This window comes from Protopterus annectens, chromosome 3.part0 (genome assembly GCF_019279795.1).
Source record: "Protopterus annectens isolate FY-2018-M chromosome 3.part0, PAN1.0, whole genome shotgun sequence".
In the NCBI taxonomy this organism is placed as follows: Eukaryota; Metazoa; Chordata; order Ceratodontiformes; family Protopteridae; genus Protopterus; species Protopterus annectens.
The window spans coordinates 1,616,310,232-1,616,337,099 of NC_056731.1; the positions used below are offsets into that span (position 1 = coordinate 1,616,310,232).

The window sequence follows — 26,868 nt, forward strand, 5'->3', positions numbered from 1 at the left end:
AATACAGTACTCCGTGCTGGACAAAGGAGCATGGGAGGAAGTCGAACTCTTGAAAACAGTGCTCGTACATTACTGATGGGAAAAACTAAAGATGGTGTAGGTTGGTCTTCAGCAAAAGGATGTGATCACCTCTGTTATGGGGATGTCCGACTGCTCTAACAGTCAGGTTGGAAGGAATGGCTTACTACCATGACTAGGAATTATACTGCAACAGTGATCCTCAAGGTGAACATCTGCCTAATGCTTCAAAGCCTAGTTTAGAGGAATGTGGTTACTTCTTCTGCTGAAGTATGTTAATCTCAAAACCAGATTAACCCAACAATGTGAAAGGTAACAGTTTTGAAAAAAATTCAAGCCAAAACTGCTAGTCATATAAGGGCTATAAACCCAATTACCTGAGACTGTGTGGACAAAGGTTATGTAGTACCTTGAGATTCTTTCTAAGTCAGAGTCTTCCTGAAGCCTGCTGATGTGCCTGGAAACTAGCCTATGACCTAACCTTCTCTTCGGCTTGGAAGTCTGCTTCATGTTTGTTTGTCTTTCGGCTTTTTCCCAGTAAGGGGTCGCCACAGTGGAACTCCAGTTCGCTAATGATTGGCAGTAGATTTTTACGAAATGCCAGTTCGACACCCAAACTTCAATGAAGGCATACCCATTTACACACGCATGTCTTTCAAATGCTACCCAACTGCGGGGAGGACATGCAGACTCCACACAGAAGGCACTCCCAAGCCAAGCCGAGAATCGAATGGGAGAACCTCTTGCTGTGAGGTAACAACGCTACCGCCGTACCACCACGGCATCAAGTCTGCTTCACTTTTATAAACCCCCCTTTTTTTTGTCAGTGCTGCATGGCCACCTTTTTTAAATGTCTTGCATAAATGGTGAAGGAAACCCACTATCCTTGAAGATAAAGACACAACCTCCTTAACTTACCTGTAGAATAAATTAGGAATACAGAAGGAAGTGTTCTGCATCTTCTGAACTTCAGCAGGAAAACCTGACATGCAACCACACAGTCATTACCCTATGGATGGAAAGATAAAAACTAACCAGCTAGTTGAAATGATCCTGGAGAATATCATATAATGCAGTGCAGTCATATTTTTATTTCCAGGAAAGAAGTTGAAGTGTTGCATGTCTTTGTTTAAGGTCTTGAAATACTTCACTTTTATGTGATGACATCAAAAACTGTTGTAATTTAACAATCAAAGCCGAATGGCAAATCAATTTTATGCCTTTGCTTTTCAATTAAAACATGTAACAATGATACTATGTTGTCTATAATAAAGCAACAAACAAAACACAAAAAAAGAGGATCCATAAATTTTATTCTTACATTCCATAATCCCTCTATACAAGAACCTTTGATGAAAGAAATTCCACAAAGGCAGCAGTGAAGTTTCAGAAACGCTTTACAGTATTTAGTCCCCAGCCACTCCAACTCCCCACCCTCCCATATAATCACAGTGTAAATCATATTTTCCTCTGTCATCTTTGGCTGGGTTAGGCCAAGTTACTGACTAAATAGTTACAGTGATGTGGTAATCTGTTAAAGGCTTGGACTATTATAAATACAATATAGGAATGTTTACACTTTATCAGTTAAGAACCTCTGGGACATGACAATTTGCCATTTAATAAATTTTGTTTTAATAGACAAATGAAAAAATCTACAAAAATGTAGCTAGTATTATTACACAACATACACATTTTCAGCTTTACACAAAACCAAAGTTCTTGGTCTTAATAGCAAGTAGTAATTTTTGTTTTAGAATCTGTTTAGAAGAATACAGTGGGACATAAAGACGAGATATACAAGTATTCGCAGTAGGCAAGTGCTGGTCATCTGGTGGTCTTATAGTAATAGACGGCATAGGCTGAAATCCTTCTTCGCTAGCAGGTAATGATGGACTTGATGTCCAGAAGTACACCTAAAAAATCATAAGCAAAGTTAAAAAAAAATAATGGTTTCAAATGCTCATTACAACTATAACTTCAGTTAAATGGCCCACAAAACCACCTGCATCAAACTTCGGTTGAAACTGTAAAACTAAATGGATATTTATTTTGCATAAAACACTGAAACAGCAAATAGGTTACTAACCAAACTATTAATGATGTTTTTCAGATGTGATGCACCTTGAAATGAAAAAAACTCCATTTCACTATACGCGTTTCACATACAAGGTAGAAAGGTTTCATAAACAAGCACTAATTATTATAGAAATACCTTTAAGAGGGACTTCTGGAGAAAGATTATTCTTTGAAAATTTAACCTGGCCTAATTAAATAAAATAGAAACTCAGCATCCTTGTTGAGACATGTAATTATTGTTCATGTCAAACTCTTGAACCAGAATTAAGGGTAGGCCAGGATAAGTACCCGAGTACCCATTTTCTGACCTCCAGTTGGACGAAGTCTTAAAAGCAGAAGCAAGAACATTCCAAAGGAGGTTAATTTCCTCATAAGTCTGTAAATGTAAATTACATACTCAAAGATAAAGAAATCCAAGTAGCATCAAGGGCCCTGAAGAAGGAAACCATTGTTAATTAAATGTAGACTCGAACTCCCATTTAAAGATTTTCACAAAAGATTATACCTCTAATCAGAATGTACAATTGTATGAGTATAATCATCATAACAAATCTTCAAATTACACTGCCAGTGTTGCAAGGAATTCAAAATATGAATGGAAAAAATAGCTGTAGGAAGATGTCAGCTCTGTGTTTTCATCACTCAGACATCTCTGTGGTGCTATAAGACAATGCACTGTATGTGCAAAAAAGTCAGTACAACAACAAATACACCCGCTGAATCCTAAATGAACTCCAAACTGAACTGCATAAAACACATTAATGTAAATGTAATAGTCAAAATTAATCCAACATACAACAGTTCATCTTCAAAGAACTGGCCACACATTAAGAAGTAAACAGTCTGTACTACAAACCACATGATACCCAGAAAATTTCTGTGGTGCTTTGTGAAACTACGCACTCTCTTCAGTCACTCAAAGCAACTTGAGTAGTTACAGCTAGGTCTTCATGCAGTTTTGGTTGTTCTGGAAGCGTAAATGATCACTCTGATGATGTCATCATATTTAGACAAACATGAGAATATGTAAACTCATTAAGATGATCAGGGACAGTTGACTGATTTTTTTTTTTTTTTTTTGGCCAACAAACATCTTTATTAAATTTTCACATATAACATAGGCACAATCTTACATTTATATAAATGAAAAACAAACATGACACCATTTTACTTGCAAACATTATACATCACAGATACCAATGAAACAACTGTGGTTGCAAACATTATACATCACTTATAATCTATCCAATCAATGTCAGTTAAACATTACATGGCTTATTCAAATCCTGCCCTGCATATATTGTTCCCACAATTTTCATTTTTCCTATGTAGTTTTCTCCCTCCCTTTTCTAAAGATTCCAATTCCAGTTGTTTTATCTCTGTTACTATATTCACTACTTCTAGTAAAGTTGGTCTAGACTCTGATGTTCATTTTCTAGTAATTGCTTTTTTTGGCAGCCACCATAATTACACTCAGTAAGGCTTTACTATGTCTAGGCAATTCCGATTCTGTATCATAACTCAAAAAAATCATCTCCCCAGTCAATCCAATCTGTTCACCCAGCATTTTCAACAGAGTAGGTTTGCAAGGAATCCTTAAAGTCTGCCAGCTCATTACATTCCCAAAAAATATGTTCCCAGCCACCTCTTTCTTGCCCATCACACCTCAGACATTTGCTATCCACCTGAGGAAAAATTATTTGGAGTCTACTTGGGGTATAAAAATATATATGTAAACATTATGTAATACCTATGTAAACACTTCCAGGCAAAGATCCTAAATCTTCTAGACTTTGTTGCATATTTGGGAGATGTACATATATCCACTCATTGTCTCCTTGTGAATTGCTTATCCAGTCTCTCTTCCCATTCCTTTCTGAGCTCCTCTGACTGATTCTTATAATTATCATGCAATATTTTATATGCTTTACTAATTATTCCTTTTTTAACAGCAGCTTCTGTTCTAGATTCTATTAAAAACTCTACCAGTGCAGGTCTTTCACTCAGGAGCCCCCTATTTCTTTCTCTTTGCCTATATTCTGACATCAATCCTTGATAGGGAAGGCAATCTCTAACCTGCAGTTAAATTCTTGGCCTCTTCCCTTTCTAGTTATTGGCTCCCAATACCTTGGTTCCTTTGCCAGTTTTCTCAAAATAAATTCCAGCCCCCTCTTGCCTATTATCTGTATCCCTGACCACAGTCATCTCTACTGGCAAAATCTTCCTCCATTCTCATGCTGGTTTGGTTCTTAGAACACTCCCTGCTATTTAATGAATATAATACTCTATGATTTTTGATGTTCGCCTTAAGATCTGCATCCAAAATCCCAATATTTCATTATTTCTTGAGCTTCCTCCCTGTATCAGCATTATTCCTTTCCATTTTGAATTATAGCTTTCTGCTTGTGCTATGTACTGTGCTGCTCTAAATACCCCCTCAAATTGGGTAATCCTAGCCCGCCTTGTTCTATTGGAAGAATCAACTTATCCCACTTGACCACTTGCTCTCTTCCCTTCCCAGATAAAATCCTTCAACTCTCATTTTAATTGCTATCCACAGCTTCTCCTCTGGCTGATAAAAATATGCCTGACCTGTGTACAAGACTAAAGGGACTAAAAACATTTTAATGGCTTGTATCTTAGTATCCATATCCATACAATAAAGCTTCCAGTTTCTCAATTTTTGTATTATCTTCTGTTTAGTCTCTTTCCAAATACCCTTAGCTGCCACAACAGAGTCATTTCTAATCCATACTCATAAATACTTAATTTTATCATGTCCCCATAAATATGGATACTGTTGGACCAATTCGTGTGTGGGTACATAATTTACCGCTATTGCCTTTGTTTTAGCTTCATTAATTTTTTATCCTGAGAAGATCTGAAACTGTCTTAAAATGTTCCACAACACTGTAATCTCCCTTTCTGGTTTTGTCATGTATAATATAATATCATCTGCAAATACAGCAAGCTTTTCCTACCATACCTATTACATCCTTGAATTTCTGAGTCCCTTACTTTCTTTGCCAATGATTCTAAATATAATACAAACAACAAAGGGGAAAGCGGATGACCCTGCCTGGTTCCTCTACTCAAGCAGAAATTATCGGAGAGGAGCCCACCCACTTTAATTTGTGCCTCTGATCCTTCATATATTCTTCTAATCAACCTTATAATTGTATCAGGGAAAGCAAATGCTTCCACTGACCTGCTCATGAAGTCCCAGTCTACTCTGCCAAATGCTTTCACGGCATTAAGACCCCCAATAAAAGTGGTATCTTCTTACATTCTGCGTCCATATGAATCATCAATGTTCTGCTAATATTGTCAAATGTTTGCCTCCCCTCCACAAAACCACATTGATCCATATCTATCAATTTTGGGATCACTTTTGCCATTCTTTTAGACATTATGGACAAAACACTTTACAATCATGGTTTAATATTGAAAAGAACCTGTATGAAGCTGGATCTGATGGATCTTTACCCTCTTTAGATATTACCGTTACCACCATCTTCTTCCAGGATGCTGATACTTCTCCTCCTCCTCCTAAAATATTGTTAAAGGAAACCTTCCAGATCTTTATCATTTTTCCCTTCTAACTTCCAAACTTCCACAGGAATACCATCTATTCCTGGGGACTTTCCTGTAGATTTGGTTATACATAGCCATTTTTATCTCATCCCTTCCTATCCTAACCGTTAGTAATTGCGCCTCACCTACCTCTAACCTTGGCATATTTAAGTCTTCCATAAACATTTCCATTTGTACCTTTTCTTGATTTCCATATTTCTCTGCTTTATATAAACTATTATAAAGTTTCTGAAATATTTTTTCTACAGGGTCTCTTGTTTTCTTCCTTGTTATAGGCTCTGCTTTCTGTTGCCTGAGTTGTTGTGCTAAAAGTTTCTGTGCTCTAGAATTATCAAAAAAACAGTTGCTTAACATCAAACTTTCTAAACTTGTGCATACTATCAAGGTAATCCCTTATTTTCTGTTTAGTATTCTGCAGTTGCTCCTTTTCTTGTTCTGAGAGATTCCCTCTATTTTGCAATACTTCAACATTTGCCAATCCCTCTAAACAATTATTGTTACAGTTTAACCAGATCTCCCTTTATTTCTACCCTAGTTTTTAACTCCACTTTCATTTTATCCCACTCCCTAGCTATGTTTTCAGAAGAAAATTCTATCTTCTCTAGTAGCTCCTGAATTAATTCCAAAACCCATTCCTTGAATTCCTCCCTATTCAACCGAAAGGTGGGAAAGCACCAGTGTCTCATTTTTATTTCATTATCTTGCATTTTTATTTTAGTTACTATTGGCTCATGATCTGAAACAGTTATTGGGTCAGTTACAAGACCTTCAATTAAATGCATGTTCCTGTCAGATATAAAATCTATCTAGCCTAGCCCAGTTCTTGTATCTTGATAATATGTAAATTCACTCTGGATTCCTAGTACTGGATTCACCTCTTCCATGCCATTTTCATAAATTTCTTCGAAAAATCAAACCTCATTTGATATATTTCCCCTTCTAGGCCTCCCAGACACATCTTCTCTGTTGCAAACCAAATTACAGTCTTCACCTTTAAGTAATATTCCCTGCTGAAAGCTGATTATTTCTCCCAGAATTTTCTTAAGTCTCATAATAGCAGCTTTAGGGGGGGATGTAAATGCATGCCAGTGTAATCCTCCTTCCTAGCCAGTAGCCCCTTAGTACTATGCATCTTCAATTATCTTTTTTTTTCTCTTCTATCACTATTAGAGCTCCTCTTGCAATTAATATGTCCTCCTCTTTTCCTTTACCACAGATATTCTGCTGAATAACCATCCTGAAAACCTTTCTTTATCAAATTCACATGTTCAGTTCTTTCCAGGTGGGTCTGCCGCAGCACAGTTATTCACACTCTACATTTTAATACATTTCACTACTCTTTTTTATATTTATCTGTAAAACCATTCAGACTGAAAGACATTACAAAAAGCATTTTCTTATATAGTTATTATCACCACCTTTTATGTATAACTGCCTTTTTGTTAAATGTCTAGTTCCAACTTTTATGTTACATGTATATACTGTTTGGCGGGTTGGTCTTTTATACAGTTGTTTCTTGTCATTGCCATTTGCACCTATGCCACATCTTGTACAACTTTTTGTTTTTTAAAAGCCCTCAAACAGAACAAAATGGCAAAAAACCTTCCTAAAACCTATTAAAAAGAAGTTATGTACTCACCACAACATTCCATCTGAGTAGTTGTACTTCATTTGTCTTCAACCTGTGGGTTCCAGATTCGAATCGGATCCGACACATTTTCCAGCTATTGATCCAAGCTCCCAGCTCCTCCTCTTACCCATAATGCCCCATCTCCTTCCTCCCTTCAAAGCGAGTTTACTGCTAATGTAACACATTCCCGACCTAACAAGACCCCATCCTTACTGGCAGCCTGAAAAGCCTAAATTCCCAGGTTGACCATGACCAGTTCTGGAGTATTCATACTAGAAAATGGTCAGTACCAAAGTGACAAGGTAGGGGGAAGGAGGGGGTAAGGGTGAAGACAAATGAGTACATAACCTCTTTATCTGAAGTAGTTGACTTAATTTTATCTTCAATCTGTGGGACAGAGTACCCAGCTACCAAACACCTTGGTGGCCCTCATGGAAGGATATTCTGGAGCACCGCAGAGCCAAAGAATGCCCTCTTCCTATCCAACTTGTAATGCAAAATGAAGGTATGAGATGAGGACCATGTAGCTGCAGAACAAATATCATCCAGTGACACTCTAGATCCAAAAGCCGCTGAAGTAGTCATAGACCTGGTAGAATGCACTTTTACCTGATCCAGAGGGGAAATTCCTCTAGAAGAATATGCTCGAATAATGCACTGGGAAATCCAACGAGCAATTGTCACTTTAGAAATGGGTTTCCCTCGGAAAGGTCTTGAGTAAGAAACAAACAACTGATCTGATTTATGAAATGCTTTAGTCCTGTGCAAGTAAAAGCTCAATTGCCTATGAATATCCAACAAGTGTAATTTATATTTCCCTTTATTTTGAAAATTTGGTAAAAACACTAGTAGATTAACAGCTTGGTTAATATTTGCATCCGATGCTACTTTGGGAAGGAAGGAAGGGTTAGTGGGCAAGGAAACTCCATCTTTATGAAATATCATATATGGAGCCTTGATGGATAGAGCCTGATGTTTCGACACTCTCTTGGCAAAAGTAATGACCACCAAAAAAGCAGTCTTCCACGACAGATACTGTAAATCTACCAAAGCTGCTGGTTCAAAAGGTGGGGCAACTAATGCCTGGAGCACAAAGGTAAGGTCTCGGGGGCAGTGGGATCCTTAACTACAGGTCTAGGTAGACAGGTACCTTTAAGGAAGGACTTGCAAAGTTTTGAAGAGGCTAAAGAAGATGTGTTTTCCCCCACATATAAATTATAAATGGCAGCCAAATTCCCACCAGAAACTCTTGTACTGCAGACACTGGAGCTGTAAAAGGATCCAAGGCATGCTGTGAGGACCATATAGAGAAATGTTTCCATTTGCTATGAGACACCTTTCTGGTGGAAGACCTGTGAGCCGCCACCAAAATATCCTTAACCAGAGAAGATAAACCAGGTGTCCTAACAATCATAGGAACTGGAGCAGCCAAGCAGTGAGCTTCAGACTGTGCAGGTCTGGATGAGGAGCAATATCCAGAACTGGACCAATGTCCATGGTGGAACTAGTGGATAAGACCATAAGGAGGGAAACCAGACTTGGCAAGGCCAGAATGGGGCGATAAGGATCACAGTGCTCCCCAGCCTGTGAGCTTTCTGAAGAAACTTTGACATGAGAGGTAATGGAGGATAAGCATAAAGAAGTCCGGGAGGCCAAGCATGAATTAGTGCTTCTCTGGGGGCTTCGCCCTGAGGGGGGAATCAGAGCAAAGAACTCAGTGCATTTTATGTTGGAAGGAGATGGAAAGAGATCACAGCAAGGATGACCTCACTTTTGAAAGATCTGTTTCACTACTGAAGGATTCAGAGACCACCTTGTAAGGCATCAGGATAGATCTGCTGAGCCTGTCCGCTATAATGTTGGACCGTCATGGAATGTGAGTTGTCAGCAGAAAACAGCTGGTGGAGATCGCCCATTCCCACACTCTCATGGCTTTGCGACAGAGGGGATAAGATCTGGTTCCCCCTTGTTTGGTGATATACCAGGCCACTGACATATTGTCTGAACTGCGATCGCTCCTAGAGGAAGATGAGCATGAAGGGCCTGCAACACAAGAAGAACCACCCTCATCTCAAGGACTTTGATATGCAAATTGGCCTTGGATGAGGACCATGTGCTTTGGACTGTCCTTCCTGAGCAATGCCATCCCCACTCTAGCTGGGAGGCTTTCGTGCTCACCGGGGCTTTGGAAATGCCTGGAAAAAAAGGACGTCCCTTCAGCAGGTCCGAGGACTGAATCCACAACCAAAGAGAGTCCTTGCACACTTGGGAGATTTGAATGGGATAAAACAAAGGTATATCTAACAATGACCACTGAACCGCGAGGGTCCACTGGAGAATTCGCATATGAAGGCATGCCAAAGGTAACAGGTTGATCGTGGTCGCCACAGACCCCAATGCTCTTACAACTGCTTCTGCCGTTGGAACCTGGACCTGAAGGACATACAGGACATGCATTTTCAAACTGCGTATCCTGTCTGGAGTGAGGAAACCTTACATATGAACAGTGGTTAACCGAGCTCCGATGAAGTCTAGAATCTGAACTGGGGCCAGTAAAGATTTGTATTGGTTTATGGTGATGCCCAGTTTGTTTGTTAGGTGAAAAAAGCAGTCCCTGGCCTGACAAAGTCGATGCTTGGAAGGGGCAGCAAAGAGCCATTCATCCATATAAGGGAAGACCTGAATACCCTGAAGCCTCAGGTGAGCTGCTACTACCACCATCACCTTGGTAAACACCCTGGGGGCTGTGGTGAGACAAAAGGGAAGGGCTGTGAACTGATAATGATTGGCTCCTAGCTGGAAGCAGAGGAATCTCCAAGACCGCCTGTCCATCTTGATGTGGTAGTACGCATCCTGGAGATGTATAGAGCACATCCAATCGTTCAGGCTGCAGATAGAGCAGGATGGATAGAAGAGTGACCATCCGGAATTCCGTTTTGGTTACTAACAGGTTCAAGGTGGACAAATCCAGCATAGGTCTGAGGTCCCACGTTTTCTTTGAAACTAAAAAGAACCTGGAGTAAATGCCTGATCCGGATTGGTCTGGGGGGACAGGTTGGATGACCAGTTTGATTAGCAGCTTTTTAATTTCTAATGCTGCCTCCTCACTTTGCGCGGGTAGGATGTCTGGGAGATGTTTCTTCGGTTGTGATGGTTCTTTGAATGGGATGAAATATCCTCTGGATATAATTTGCAACACCCAGCGATTTCTTGTAATGGACTCCCATGCTGTTGGGTGTAGCGACATGTGACCCCAACTAACTCCAGAGACGAGAAGTTGGGCAACCCTTCAGGGCTGCTGCCCAGGTTTCTCCGAGAAGGGTTCTCGGGACCCAAAGTTTCTAGGACCCCCTCTGCCTCAAGGGCGGCATCTGTCATAAACCCCTCTGCCTCTGGGGGAAGTTAAGTCCTGAGTGTCCCGGGAAAATGCCTGAGACTTCCGGAACCACATATTCTTTGTCCCTTGTTGATTCCTGGAAAAGGATCGTTGAGGGGAGGAGAAGTGGATTTCGATGGCAGACAGTTTCTTCCCATCCTTCTCACTCTGGACCAGAATCTCTTAAACAGATTTCCCATGGAAGAACCATACTAAGGGGAATTTGTAAATGACGCCTTAAAGGGTTCTGAGAATTGACAAAGCCGGAGCCAGGCATGCCGCCTAATGGCAATGCCCGTCCCGGAAGCCCTTGCGGCTCCCTCCATAGCGTGGGAGAGCAGGCGCATGGATGTATTTGAAACTGGTTCAAGAGAGGCCATTCGTGTGGAGAACTTCCTTTTGTCCTCCGCCAACATGGACTCCAGGGTCGACTCAGCGACTTCCTTGACCAAGTCTCGCTGTAATTGAATGACATGTGCCATGTAGTTCAGCGCCCTTACAGAGAAGGTCACTCAAGCATACACCCACTTCCCAAAATGGTCCATCACCCTTGATTCACAATCAGGAAGGTAAACAGTGGAGTTCTCCTGCGTGAGCTCCTTCTTGGTGGTGGCTGCCACAACCATAGCATCCACTGGGAACCCCTTATTCCAGCACATCCTGTCTGATGGAGGATGCAAGACCTTTTCCGGGCGCTTTGGGACAGGCTCCATGGTGTCCGGTTCCTTCCATGCCCTAGATGTTATAAGATCCACTAAAGGATCCGTAGAAGGGGACACCCAAGAGGTAAATGGGCCCTGTGCTGAATGCCTCCAGGAACACTGGCTCGTCCATGGTCAGTTTTGGGACAGATCACCCCCCCCGGCGGAGTTCCATGATGTCTCCAAAGGAGACATTCTCAGGGGGTGACCTTGAGGAACATTCCCCCTCCTCCAAGTCAATGTCTTTGGTGAGGGACTTGGGTGGAGAGTCCAAGTGCCTCCTCTTACACGTCTGTTTGTGAGGGACCACCTCAGTGGGACTCTCTGGAGAGGACTCGCAAACTTCCTGTTGTGGGGATCCTCCTGAGGCAGGACAGTCATGGGCTGTCCCTGAGAGGGCAAGACTGTCGGGACCGCACCCAAAGCTGTGGGGGTCTAGATGGTGTCGGAGGATGTGAAGGTCAATGGTCTCAAAAACAAGAGAACCTTCTCCACCACTTCAAAGGCTGAAGGGGAACAAACCTCCTGGGAGATACCAGTGGGGCCCATCACCCTCTGACCCGACAGGTGAGTCAGAGCAGAGATGCAGACAGGGATACCGCGCTCCAATACTCAGAGCTGACAACACCACCTTGGATCTAACACAGAGACTACGGCTCCGAGAGCACGGATCAGAACCACTTGGATCCGACACACTCAAGGCAATGGCCAGCATCGAGGTACATGGAACTGTCGGCACTGACCCCTCGACCCAGAGTGTCCTCGGATCCAAGGACTCCGAAACCGATGGTCGGACTGGAGAAGGAGTTGTAAGTGTAAAGAAAGGCTGCAAGCTCTCCCCTCCAGAGGGAGAGGGTGCAGGCAAGACCCCCATCTGGCTTTGAGTGCAGATAAATCTCCACATCATCTTGTCCATCTTTGCTTTGCTCAAGCTTCGGATGGAGTGGGAAGAAGATGCCACCGAAACAGGTCTGGAATGCCAGTGTGTAGAGGACCTAACTGGGGACCGGATAGGGGTTTCCTCCGGCTCAGGGGAGAATCTAGGAGACCATAGCCGAAGAAACCCAGGCCTGGTTGGAGGCCTCACTTTCGGTGGCAGACCTGCCTGAACCGAGCGGTCGGGGACTGCTTTCGCTGCTTATCCTTCTTGGCCTTCTCTCCCTCCCTAGACCTCTTGGCAGGAGTTTGAATCCTAGGGGCCAGGGAGGAGGAAGAAGATGCAGCTGATGAAAGTACTACTGTCCCTGAGGAGGGAAGTAGGCTTTTTAATATTAGTTTGCCCCTCTTGTCCTTCAGTGCACTGGGGATGAACCCAGCACAGATAGGACAAGAGGTCTGAAGATGCACTGCTCCCAAACACACCACACACACACACACACACACACACACACACACACACACACACACACAGAATGTGGCCATCCACTGGGGAAAGCTTATGGCTACACTCTGCATTTTCTAAAACCTGATTTAGGGGCTTCTGACATCCCTAAACAGGCACACTCACAGACGATAGAAAAGACAGAGAAGAAGCGGAAAGAAAAACTTTTTTTGACCAACTGTCACGGGAGGTAAAGAAAGAAAATAGAGATTATAGCAAAGAATTCACAATTTTATTCACAAAAACCCAATTAACGCCAAGAGCTCAGACAATGCTTGTTGCTTCACTAGTGGCAAACAAGATCTGAAGGAAGGAAGGAGATGGGAGGCATTATGGGTAAGGGGAGGAGCTGGGAGCTTGGAAACGTAGCTGGAAAATGCTGCCATCAGATCCGATTCGGATCCGGAACCCACAGGTTGAAGATCAAATTAAGTCAACTACTTCAGATCTTAATATTAACAAACAAAACTATATGCATCTTCAAACATTGAATTTTTTTGCTTCCTAATAAGAACGTAAGTCTAGGAGGATAGCTACACAGACAGGTTAAAGTTAGCCAAAAAAAAAAAGACGCATGGTACAGCATGTGTCATTAGAAGTGCTACTTGATTGAATATATCTTTATAGCTCTCCCAGTTGAGAAAACACTTGAATGCTTTCAGTAAACACTTTCTCTAAACCATTTCTCTTTATCAAATTGTATTCTAGTGACATGCAAATCACACATAAAACTGCGAAGGGTACATTGTTTATCAGAAAAAAGCCTTACAATATTCAATATTATTTTTCATTTACATGCTTTGTAATAAACTTGCTAATGGAGAACGCCTAGAGTTTTAACCCAGCCATTTCCCTATAAAAGCATGGGAAAAAGCACACTGACTTTTCTTTTATCATACTCTTTTAACCAGACCCGTTCTGCTCTCCCTCATCTCCTCCCCTCCACTTTTTTTTCACCATTGCAGTGCCAACATTTCCCAAAACTGAACAAAGAAAATGAGAGAAGGGTGAAAAAGAAAACAAAAACACCTGTTTATAATAGTATCCCTATTGTATTAAAAAAAGAGAGAAAACGTTACTTCAACTCTAATTGGTTTTGTATTATCTTTAAAGCTGTCACACCTGGGAAAACCACTTGTTTTCAGAGAATATTATGTTCTTGCCAATTTCTCTGTTCTTTTTTTTCTTTTCCCTCAGTCAATCCCCTTCCATCACACTGCCTCCACTTTCTATCAGATCGTCTCCATGAAGACCTGCTGCAGAAATGCTTAGTACACACATATGCAATTGCTAGAAAAAAAGCCTCATATTACTCAATATTCTTTTTCATTTACTTGCTCTTTCTTTTAAAACAAAGGTCCCCAATCAGTCATCTCTCCATGCAAGAATGAAAAAAGCACATCAATTTGAACTGTGTCATGCATTTTTAAACAGGCTTCCCTTTTTTTCATTTTTTTTATCACTGCATTGCCTACACTTCTCAAAACTGTATAAGAAAAAGAGAAGAGGGGTGAAAAAGAACACCACCTGTTTACAATCCCCATTACACTTAAAAATTGCATGCAAAGAAAACCATGCACCACAAATACAGTACTATTTAGAAAAGAAGTGTTTTCTTTACTTACGGTTAGTGTTCTTCCCTCTCTACCCCTCCCCACAGCATTTTTCCGAACATTAATCACATGAAGTAGGGCATATACATTAGAGTCCTCTACACATCAAATTTTGAAAAAGTCCAACATTTCCAGATTTTCTTGTTCTGTCATATTTCACAAATATAAATTATTGCATTGTAATCCACCATTAAGTTATTGATTTTATTACTGTTCTTCTCCATCATCCAAATCATGTCTCTGCTTCATTTCCAACATACTCTCTTCTAGTTAACTATTGTGCTCCCTTCCTTCTCTCCAACATTTTATGTTGAAATACTGGAAAAGGTTTCACAGGTACAGTATCTCTGTGGTCTTTATCACCAGAAGAACAAGAAGCAGAATCTCCTCCTGTTTCACAGCTCAGTTTTTCTTGGACAAACTTTTGTATTTCCTCCTCAGCATGCCTTTGTCAAAAAATTAATTTGTCCCACCAGGGAAGAATACCTTGAAGATAGCCGGATACAGCAGTTTGAATCTCATACTTGCGTCTTGACATTTTCTGAATAGTGGAATGAATTTACTTCTCTTTTGCCTGTTGTACAATGAATAATCATTCTCCACAAACACACTGCTGTCTCCCACTTTCAGTATTTTGTCCTTCTTCCACAGTTTTGTCAGAATCAACTCCTTCTGCTGGTAGGATTGCATCCTTATTATTATAAGTCTAGGTTGCCTTCTTATGGCTAGGTTTGTGGCATACACAAGAGGTGCCTGTTCAACTTACAGTTCCTGCTGTGGAATACTAGCCCAGTTGCTTATTTGAGCTTTCATATTAATGCAGTCTGCTCTTTCCAGCTTCTCTGGTACAGCTGAAAATCTCCGGTTTTCCCTACATGCTCTGTCCTCTAATTCTATTATTTTTTGAAACATCTCTTCCTTAGCAGTCTCATATTCAGCCAGCCTTTTCTTCATTTCGACCTCGGACTTTGCAGCTTTATAATCTCATCTGAACATCTGCTTAAAGCTTCTTCCATTGGTTCCATCCATTTGTTGTTAGCGTTGATGTACACTACCACTGTTATGCTTATTTTAACCAGGTTGTCTTATACATTCCTGTAGGTTATTGGAAGTCATGTCTGAAGGTTGCATTACTTTTTGCTGAACAGCTGCAAAACTCTCCCTAGTGAGCGATTCTTCCTCAGTTTTTGTAGCTGATTTTTTTCCAGGTATTCCATGTTTCTTTATTCCTGGCATCCAGGCAGTGTACTTACTAGCCAGTTACTGAACTTTACCATAAACACAAGTCTACTGGCTTTTCTATGCTGAGTTTCTGTTTTCACACTTGGAGAGTTAGAAAAGTACAGTTTTGTACCTACCATAAATGTAGATGTTCGAGTGTTCACCCTGCTGCAGTCATCACACTTGGGTTATCCTGTCGTCAGGCGGTCCCCGCAGTCGGCCGGATTTCCAAAGTCTTGGTCCGACATCGGTTGCTGTCGCCTCATCCCTGACGTCAGTGCTCCAGGGGTACATATATTGCAACCAATGCCATTTTCTTCAGTTTTTCTTGCCCCAGATGTCAGGTGCCCCCAAAAGGGTGATCAGAATTAGTACCAAATGGTGTGAACACTGCACAAACACAAAATCCCTTCAGCTATAAGCAAATACATCAGTAAGGCATAGCAGAGATTTAGCCAGTAGATCAGAGGGGATGGAGGGAGGGTAACCTGGACTGCAGCAGGGTGAACACTCGAACATCTACATTTATGGTAGGTACAAAACTGTACTATGTTCATCATGTTACCCTGCTGCAGTCATCACACTTGGGTTGAATCCCAAAGCTATGGTAGGGGGGAGGTATCATAGAGGGTTAGTGGAGGCAATGAGGCCCTGCAGAACTGCAGTGGCGAAGCCCGCCCTGGACCTAAAGTAAAGAGGTAAGTGATAGTGTTTGGTGAAGGTGTGTACAGAACGCCAAGTTGCAGCTTCTAAAATTTCCTTGGTAGGAACCCCCCTGAGAAAAGCTGTAGAGGTAGCTGTTGCCCTGGTAGAGTGGGATCTAATGGTAGGAGGAACTGGTTTCCCATGATGGGTATAACAGAACTGTATGCAATGGCCTATCCATTTAGAAATGGTTTGCTTGGATATAGCCCTCCCTTGAGAAGCTGTAGCATAGGATACAAAGAGCTGGTCAGTTTTTCTGAAAGCCTTAGTTTTATCCAAGTAGTAACAAAGCTGCCTGTGAATGTCCAAGGAATGCAGGAGTCTCTCACCTTTGTTCTGTGGATTGGGGAAGAAAGTGGGTAGGTGGATGGTTTGATTTAAAGCTACACTGGAAACCACCTTAGGCATGAAGGAAGGATTAGTTCGTAGAGAAACTTTGTCTTGATGAAAAATGAGGAAAGGTTCCACTACCATTAGTGCCTGTAATTCTGAGACTCTCCTAGCAGAAGCTATTGCCAGGAGCAGGGCAGTCTTCCGGGATAGGAACTGAAGGTCTGCAGAGAAAGCTGGTTCAAAGGGAGGTAATTAGAAGTTATGTACTCACCATAACGTTCCATCTGAGTAGGTGACTTCATTCGGATGCAACCTGTGGGTATCGGATCCGACCTCGGATCCGAGCCGGCAATTCAAAAGCTTAGGCTCCGAGCTCCTAGCTCCTCCCTCTTACCCATAACCCCTTGCCACGCCCTGACTGACCTCAGATTGAGTTTGCCTCAAATACTGACCACAGTATACTAAAACAGCATAAATACTCGCTCTATAAAGGTCAGGGGATGGAGGATGGTTGCATCCGAATGAAGTCACCTACTCAGATGGAACGTTATGGTGAGTACATAACTTCTAAATCTGAAGTAGGAAGACTTCATTCGTCTGCAACCTGTGGGACAGAGTCCCTAGCTACCTGAATCTTGGGCGCCATCATGGAAGGATGTTCCGAGCACCGCTGAGCCAAAGGATGCTCTTCCTCTAGAAACAACATCCACCTTGTAATGAGAAATAAAAGTATGAGGCGAGGCCCAAGTAGCTGCCGCAAGCAGATGTCATCCAACGAAACACGGGACTTAAAGGCGGCTGACGAGAAACTGCCCTAGTAGAATGAGCCGTAACCCTCTTAGGAGCAGGTCTGCCTGGTATGCCTGCAATATGCAATTAGCAATCCATTTAGACAGAGTGACTTTAGACACTGCTTTACCCAGAGCAAATTTAGCAAAGGAGACCTAACAGCTGATCTGATTTCCTGTGGCCAGCTGTCCTGTTAATATAAAAACGTAATTGTCTATGAACATCCAATGAATGCAATTTGTATTCCCCTTTGTTTGAATACTTGGGAAAAAAACAGGCAAATTGATTGACTGGTTAATATTGGATTCAGAAGAGACCTTCGGAAGAAAAGATGGATTGGTCCTGAGGCACACCCTATCAGGGAAGAAAGAAAGGTAAGGCGGTTTGACACAAAGAGCCTGAAGCTCAGACACCCTTCTGGCTGAAGTGATAGCTACCAGAAAGACAGTCTTCCAGGAAAGGAATTTTAAATCAGCAGAAGCTGCAGGCTCGAAAGGAGGAGCAGTAAGGGCCTGCAGGACTAAAGACAAATCCCAAGGCGGTACAACCTCCTTGACTGGAGGCCTTAATAAAAAAACTCCCTTGAGAAAGGATTTGCATAATTTCGCTGTCATAAGGGGAGCTGTGTCCTGTCCAATGTGATAATGCGATATAGCCGCCAATTGTACTTTAATCGTGGAAGAACTGGCCCCTTGATGAAAGAGGTCTGTTAAAAATTCTAGCACCGCAGAGATAGGTGCTGAAAAGGGATCCACCGTTCTCTGCCCTGCCCATATAGAGAACCTCTTCCATTTACTCCGATAAACCTGTCTGGTAGAAGGTTTATGAGCAGCCACCAAAATTGCTTTGACCGGTGAAGAGATACCGAGTCCTAATTAAGGTTGGAATTGAGCAGCCAAGCTGTCAACTTCAGGGTCCAGATTGGGAACTGGCATTCCCAGAGGGTGAGAGATGAGATCCAATTGGATCCAGAATCCATGGTGGATTGATTTTGTGAGACCATACGAAGGGGAACCAAGGTTGTCGAGGCCAGAATGGGGCAATGAGAATCATTCTGCTCCCCAAACTGTTGGCTTTCTGCAGAAACCTCTGCATCAGAGGAAGTGGAGGGTAGGCATAAAGGAGACCGGGAGGCCAAGCATGCACCAGAGCATCCTCGAACTCCCCTGGTGGGGAAGTAGAGCGAAGAAATTGTCGATTTGGCGTTTGAGGGAGAAGCAAAAGATCGCAACAGGGTTGCCCCAAACGGCAAAAATCTTCTTCGCTACTTGAAGGTTTAGGGACCACTCGTGTGGAGAAAGGATGGTGCGACTGAGCTTGTCCGCAAGGATGTTGGACTTTCCCGGAATGTGCGTTGCTATCAGAAAGCGCTTGGTGGAAATTGCCCATTCCCAGACTCTCATGGCCTCTCGACAAAGGGGATAAGACCTGGTTCCTCCCTGCTTGTTGATATACCAGACTACGGACATGTTGTCTGTCTGAATCGCAATAGTCCCTGTAGGAAGAACGTGGTGAAGTGCTTGCAACGCTAGGAGCACCGCCCTCATTTCCAGGACATTTATATGCAATGATGTCTCTGTGGGATTCCACGTGCCTTGGACAATCTTTCCCGCAGAATGCCCCCCCCACCCGAGGCAAGAAGCGTCCGCGGGCACTGTGGCTCGGGGAAATGCAGCGCAAAAGGGTCTTCCTGCTAGGGGGCCCGGAGAAAGAAGCCACCACAGAAGGGAGTCCCTGCACGCTCTGCTGACCGCAATCGGAGCGTTTAGAGACGAACAAAGAGGAGACCACTGAACTTGAAGGGTCCATTGAAGAACCCGCATGCATAAGCGGGCATGAATTAGAAGCAGAATAGCTGCCACCATAGAACCTAGGGCCCTCAGGACCGAAGCTGCAGTTGGTGACGGTTGAAGGATCGCTGTCACATGACACCTCAGGCTGACGATACGGTCTGGGGTGAGGAAGGCTCGCATTGATCTGGTGTCTAGTCTTCCTCCTATGAAATCTATAATTTGAGTTGGATTCAGGAAAGATTTCTCCCAGTTGATCGTTATGCCCAGCCTTGGTGCTAGTTGAAGGAAGTAATCCCTGGCTGAGCACAGAAGATGCCTTGATGATGCAGTTAGGAGCCAGTCGCCCAGGTACGGAAAGACCTGTAATCCCTGGAGCCTCAGGTGGGCCGCTACCACCGCTAACACCTTGGTAAACACCCTGGGGCTGAGGTGAGACCAAAAGGGAGGACCCTGAACTGATAGTGACTGGCTCCCAGCCGAAGCGAAGAAACCTCCTGGATCGCCTGTCCATCCGAATGTGGTAGTACGCATCCTTGAGGTCTATGGAACACATCCAGTCGTTCTCCCTCAACAGGGGAGTATAGATTGCAGGGTGACCATCCGAACTTTTGCTTGGTTACTGACAGGTTCAACAGGGAAAGGTCTAAAATTGGTCTTAAGTCCCCGCCTTCTTTGGCACCAAAAGAACCTGGAGTAAAACCCTAATCCGCTTGATCTGGGGACGCGCTGGATGGCTCTTTTCCTAGCAGCTGCTCGATTTCGAGAGCTGCCGCCTCCCTTGGTCGGGTGGAACATCTGGGAGGCTGCGAGATTTGGGGATCTTGATTAGGGGTACTGAATATCCTCTGGATATGAGTCAAGCACCCAACTGTCTGTTGTTATGGACTCCCAAGAAGTCAGGTGCATCGAACCGCCCGACTGCCTCCAGAGACGGACAGCCGGGCAACCCTTCAGGGCTGCTGCGTGGGTCTCTCAGAGAAGGGTTCTCTGGACCCAAAATTGCCAGGAGCCCCTGCCTCTGGCACGACGACCTCCCCGTCCTCCTCTGCCACGGAAGGACTGGTTATCCGGAGCAGGTTGGGACTGCTGCGACTTCGGAACCACATCTTCTTCTGTCCCTTTGGTTCTTAGAGAAGGACCTCTGGGGAGCTGAGAAGCGGACTCGACGGCAGACAGCGTCTTCCCGTCCTTTTCGCCTGGACAAGTGTCTCGAACACTCTTGCCAAATAAGGCAGAACCATCGAAAGGCGCATTCGCCAAGGTCGCCTTAAAGGGCTCAGCAAAATCACAATGGCGGAGCCACGCCTGTCGCCTCATGACAAGGCCTGCTCGCTGGCTCTAGCGGCTCCCTCAGTAGCATGAGACAGCAGCCGCATAGATGTGTTGGATACAGATCTGAGAGTGGCCATTCGGGTGGAATAAACCTGCTTATCCTCACTCGAGATGGACTCGGGGAGATGCAGCGTACTCTTTAATCAGATCTCGCTGCATCCTAATGACATGCGCCATGTAGTTCAGCGCACTCAAGGAGAAGGTCGCTGAACTAAACACTCGCTTCCCAATTCGATCCATCGAACGGGACTCCTTGCCCGGAGGATGGACGGAGGGACTCTCCTGGGCCAATTCCCTCTTTGTGGCCGCAGCCATCATCATGGCATCTACAGGGGGACCCTTACTCCAGTGGGTGCGGTCTGATGGAGGAGAAAGAATGCGGTCCGGGTGTTTTGGGATAGGCTCAATGGTGTCCGGATCCTTCCACGCCCTGATAGATATAAGATCTACCAGGGGGTCAGCAGGAGGGGACACCCAAGAGGTAGAAGGGCCGCCTCGAATGCCTCCAAGAACACAGACTCGTCCGAAGAAGCCTTGGGGCAGACCACCCCCTGATCCTTAACATCTCCATGATGTCTCCAAATGAGACGCCCTCAGGGGTGACCTGGGGAGCCTTCCCTTCATCCAAGTCCGTGTCTTCAGTGACGGACTCAGGGGAGTCCATGTGCCTCCTCTTGCACTTGCGCTTCGAGGTACTTCATCGGGGCTGTCCGAGGAGTACTCTTCAGCAGATGGATGTTCCAAGGGAACCACTTGGGACATCGAGGCGGCTGTCCCTGGGACCGCTGGTGGGGCCTGGCCCAACTGCAATGGAGTGCGGATGGAGCGTGGCAGGACCGGGGTCCGGAGGTCCTCGACAGTGCCCTTTCCATAACGCTGAAAGCCGAGGGGAGCCAGCTTCTCTAAGCCCGAGAGCCGACCCCACTCGGATCCGACGACGGATCGGAGTCGGAGCCGAAACCGCCGGATCCGAGACCAGTGTGCTCCGACCTGGACGGAGCCGAAGACACACCAGCTCCCTCGGATCCGAGGCTCGCCTCGGCTCTGAGAGGTCGGGTCCGGCACCAAGCACTCAAGGGATGGGACGGATCCGAGGTGCGCCGACCAATCGGATCCGACCCACCCCGGATCCAAATCTGCACGGCGAAAACTCCGAACCCGTGGTATGGGTCGGAGAAGGAGCTACGGGCGAAAAGAGGGGTCAAGCCCCTCCCGGTTGGGGGCTAGGAGCACTCCCATTTGCATTTGGGCCTGGATGAATTTCCTCATCATCCGTCCATATCAGCTTCGCCATCGAAAAGTCGATCTGGAGGAGGCCACCAAGCGGACCTAGAGAACCGCCTCGGTGACCTCCTGGAAGGGCTAGCCTCCTCCTCCTCGGGTCCAGGAGAGAACCGAGGGAGTGGAGCCGAGGAGGAGGAAAGCTAGAAGGCACAGGGAAGCCCGCTTAGATGGAGGAGCCGAGCTGGAAGCTTCGCCTCCTCTTGTGGTGCTTCTCCTGTGCCTCTCCTTCTGTCTCTCCCTACTAGAATCCTTCCTCCGGCATTTTAAGGGAGGTTGAGTCCCAGCCGGAGGGGAGAACTGACAGCAACAAGTTGCTAACTGGAGGGCAGAGGTCGAAGCAGTATCTGGGGTAAAAGACCCGCCAGCACTAACTCGACCTCCGTCCTTAAAGCCCGGGGGTTGAACCCTGCACAAATGGTACAACCAGAAGACAGGTGTTCAACCCCAAGATGACATCGAGTGTGGCCATCTGCTGGGGACAGCTTATGGCCACACTCGGTACATTTCGAAAAGACAGCCTTAGGGGCTTCAGACATAACACCTAAGGCCTAAACACACACAGACACACACAAAACTACGAAAAACCCGAGAAATTTAACTAAAGAGGGAGGGAAAGCCTTAACCACACACAACACTAACTATTTTTTAAACAAAAAATGAGAATTTTAACAATTTTCCTGTCAGAAAACCACTTATCTCAAAAACCACGCCAGGAGCTCAAGAATTCCGTTGCTTCTTGAAAAGCGGCAAACGAAATCTGGGGTCAGTCAGGGCGTGGCAAGGGGTTATGGGTAAGAGGGAGGAGCTAGGAGCTCGGAGCCTAAGCTTTTGAATTGCCGGCTCGGATCCGAGGTCGGATCCGATACCCACAGGTTGCAGACGAATGAAGTCTTCCTACTTTCATTTTAATTTCATTTCAGATTGGGGAAGAAAGTGGGTAGGTGGATGGTTTGATTTAAAGCTACACTGGAAACCACCTTAGGCATGAAGGAAGGATTAGTTCGTAGAGAAACTCTGTCTTGATGAAAAATGAGGAAAGGTTCCACTACCATTAGTGCCTGTAATTCTGAGACTCTCCTAGCAGAAGCTATTGCCAGGAGCAGGGCAGTCTTCCGGGATAGGAACTGAAGGTCTGCAGAGAAAGCTGGTTCAAAGGGAGGTAACGTTAGTTTTTCCAGAACAAAGTTGAGGTCCCATGTTGGTGTAGGAGCTCTTCTAGGTGGTCTAATGTTTTTGCCCCTCTGAGGAACTGCCTTAGAAAAGGATTTGAAAATAAAGGTGGATTTGTGTCGTACTGAGCTGAAATAGCTGAAGCATGGATTTTAATTGAGGAAAAGGAAATTCCTTTGTGCAATATCTCAGCTAAATACTGCAGAATGTAAGGCATATGAGGTTGAGTTGTGTCTTGGCCTTTAACTTGGATTCAGGCACAAAACCTTTTCCATTTGTCCGAGTAAGCCTTCCTGGTGCTTGGCCTCCTGGCTTCCAGAATAACACCCAGAACTGCTTGTGAAAGAGGGGCTGGTTGGATGTTTATTTAAGGTTTTGAGCTGGCTGTGTAGAATCTGTTTGTTTTGTTGCGTGAGCAAATGGGGTATTTGAGGCAATATCCATGGTGGGCTGTGAGCCATATTCTTCAATAGCGGGTACCAGTGCTGGCATGGCCAGTCTGGGGCTATGAGGATCAGTCGTGGTTTCTCCTTTTTGACCTTCAAAAGAACCTTTGTGAGAAGAGGTAATGAAGGAAAGGCATATGCTGTCAGGTTTTTCCAACTGAAGGAGAGAGCGTCCACTTTCCAAGTTTGATGGTGGAATATCCTTGTACAAAATTTTGTCAGTTGGTAGTTTTGAGGACTGGCAAACAGGTCTATATTTGGAAGGCCCCATTTTTGAGTTATCATTGAAAATATCTGTGGGTCTAGTTGCCACTCGTGGGGATCTTTGATGTTTCTGCTTAGGTCGTCTGCCAATGTGTTTTTCTGTCCTAGCAGGAATTGAGCTTGTAACTGGACTTGGTAGGCCAGAGCTGTGTTCCATAAGATCATTCCTTGCCTGCAAAGAGGGTAGGAATGTGTGCCCCCTTGTTTGTGTACCACATTACTGTGGTGTTGTCCGTCTTTATTGCAAGTTGTCCTGGATGTAATAGATCCTTGAAGGCTGTCAGAGCTTTCTGTACAGCTAGCATCTCTTTTTGATTTATGTGCAGTTTTCTTTGTTCTGCAGTCCATAGGCCTTGAATGCATTGTCCCTGCCATGTGTGCCCCCCAGGCACAATCTGAAGCATCTGTTGTGATAGTTTGCCTGGTTGGGGTCAAGGTGAAAGGCTGACTCTTGCTGAGCTGACATGCCTGTGACCACCATAGAAATTCCTGTTGAAGGCAGGGAATGAGAGATATCATTGTGTCCAAGCTGTGGCTGTGTTGAGACCATATGCTTTTTAGGTACCACTGTAATTTCCTCATGTGCAGTTTTGCAAATGGTATTATCAGAATGCAAGATGCCATGAAGTCCAAATCCTGCAGAATTTGTCTTGCAGTTAATTGGGTCTTTGTTGCCATTGTCTTGAAATATTGAGTCAGTTGTAGTTGCTTGTCTGGTGTAAGATAAGCCTTCTGGGCCGTTGTGTCCAAGCTGGCACCCAGGAATGTCATTTTTTGTGAGGGTACTAGTTTTGACTTTTTTTCGTTTACTGTGTACCCCAGACAATTTAGTAGATGCCTCACAAAAGCCAGATGATGTAAGAGAATGTCTTTGCTTTCTGCTTGGATGAGGCAGTCATCCAGGTATGGATATATTTGAATTCCTCTTTGTCTGCAGTATGCAATTACTGGTGCCAGGCATTTTGTGAAAACTCTGGGCGCAGTAGATAAGCCAAAGGGCAGTGCAGAGAATTGATAATGGGTTGAACCTGCAATGAAACGGAGGTATCTTCTGCAACTTTGTCTGATAGGGACATGCAGGTATGCCTCCTTGAGGTCCAACGTTACCAGCCATGCTTCCTTGCCCAACATGGGAAGTAGCTGCTGTAGTGTTAGCATCTTGAATTTGGGAACTTGCAAGTAAGTGTTTAGAATTGAAAGGTCCAGAATTGGTCTCCAAGCATTGTCCTTTCTGGGTACTAGAAAGAGCCTTGAGTAAAATCCTTGGCCTTGCTCTCGAGTCGGTACCCGTTGAATGGCTCTCATGGCCATGAGAGCTGTAATTTGTTTTTGTGCCTCTGCCCATTGATTTTATGGCAGGTTTGGCATTCCTCTTTTCATTGGCAAGGTGTGAAAGTGGAATCTGTATCCTCGTAAAATTATGTCTAGGACCCATTTGTCCTTTGTGACCATGTGCCAGTTGTCTGCAAAAAGTGCTAGTTTTCCCCCCAAGGGGACTGTCAAAAGAGTTTTGCTTGGCCAGCTGAGGTGCAAGTCATTGAGTTTGCCTTCTGGTGGGTTGAGACCGGTCTTCTCCCCCCCTTCTGGGTTGTAATGCCCCATTGGTGAGGTTTATACTGGGCTTGTGGTTGTCCTCTGCCCCTTGGGCGCCTGTATTTACCCCTCTGAGGTCTGTCAGTGGCTGGAAAGGACCAATTTTTTGTTGGCCAGTTTCTGCTGAAGCGAGGGGGTTGTACTTGTAGGAAATCTTTGACTGTCTGCATTGATTTCGCCTTATCTTCCATTTTCATTAAAACTTCTTCTGCTTTAACTCCAAAAAGAACATCCTGCTGTAAGGGAGCATCTAGTAGTTTTGCTTTAACATGATCAGGCAGACTTTGTTCCTTTAACCAAGCATGCCTACGTATAACCGATCCAGTGACAGCTGCTCTGCAGGAGGCCTCCAAAGAATCAAACCCACATTGTAAGGTATGTTTGCCCACCTGCTCAGTGGCGTGCAACAAATCCTGTACTTCTTTCAATTCAGATTGTTGGGGGAGGGAGGATATCTTTTGTTTTAACTGAGAGATTAGAAATTGCTGATACTTAAGCATATGAAATTGACAATTTAGTGCTCTCATAGCTAATGTGGCTGAGGTGTAAACCTTTTTCCCCCCACCTGTCTAGTGCTCTGCAATCCCTCTCAGAAGGTACTGGGTTTTTAGCCATGGAAGCCTTAGCCCCCTTGGGACCCTGGGAGATGGTCTCTGGGTCAGCTACTGGGCTTTTGTAAAGAAATTTGTGGGAATCAGGAACTCTGTAGTATCTGTCAGGCTTAGCCGGAGCAGGAGGAAGAGAGTCTGGGTTGAAACTAGATTCTAAATAGACATCATCCACAATGTCCAAAACAGGTGGGATGGCTAGAGGTCTGTGTTGGGGGAGTAAAATAAACTCTCTGAGCCTTTTCTTGGAATCAGAGTAGTCCTGACCTTCCCAGTGAAAATGTTCCCTCACAGTGTGTAAAGTTTCCCCAAAAGAGTAGTCTTCAGGAGGGGAAGCTGAGGGAATAGAGTCCTCAGCATCAGAATCTTCATAAGGAGAGAAGGAATAGTCTTGGTCCTCAGAGGAATCCAAGGAAATAGACAGTTGCTCAGAGGAAGCAGAATCATCCTCTTGTCTAGGCCTTTTGTCAGGAGGGGGCTGTGAACCCCTGATAAGAGAAATCAAATCTTCAGCCATTTTGAGCATCTGTTTCTTAGGCATAGGGCCTTGAACAGGAGACTGAAGTGTAGTCTTTTTAGATTTAGAAGGAGTCTTCGACTTAGAAAATGTTTTGACTGTGAGAGTCATCGGTCTGAAAACGCCTTCAGAAACCGATGGCATTTCAGAAGCACCGACGTCCTTAGAAGGTAAATCGTTGGAAGGGCCTGAAGTAAAAGGCTGCGTCGGCCTAGTACATTCCGTCAAAATATCCGTAGCGGTCTCGGGTTCCAGAACTGCGGTAGTCAGGGGCTGCGTCGGAGCCTCACTGAGAACCGGAGAACCGGAGACCAGATCAACCGAGGCCTCGGAATCTGGCTTAGGCCTGGGCTGTCGGTCCTTATTCTTGCGCTTTTTGTGCACGCCGGTAGTCGGTAGATCCGACAGCATGTTATAGTTA

At 44.5% G+C, this 26,868-nt stretch overlaps 1 protein-coding gene across 1 annotated transcript in view; it reads right to left on the reverse strand.

Moving 5' to 3' along the window:
- Positions 1-1,314: 1,314 nt before the first annotated feature.
- The window catches only part of UBR5 (ubiquitin protein ligase E3 component n-recognin 5), a 3,965,620-nt gene continuing 3,940,066 nt past the window's right edge, over positions 1,315-26,868 (reverse strand). Inside the window, exon 61 of the mRNA XM_044065648.1 lies at positions 1,315-1,934. Within this exon, the coding sequence (XP_043921583.1) occupies positions 1,722-1,934 (213 nt within the window). The 3' untranslated portion in view covers positions 1,315-1,721. The remainder of the gene's footprint in view (positions 1,935-26,868) is intronic.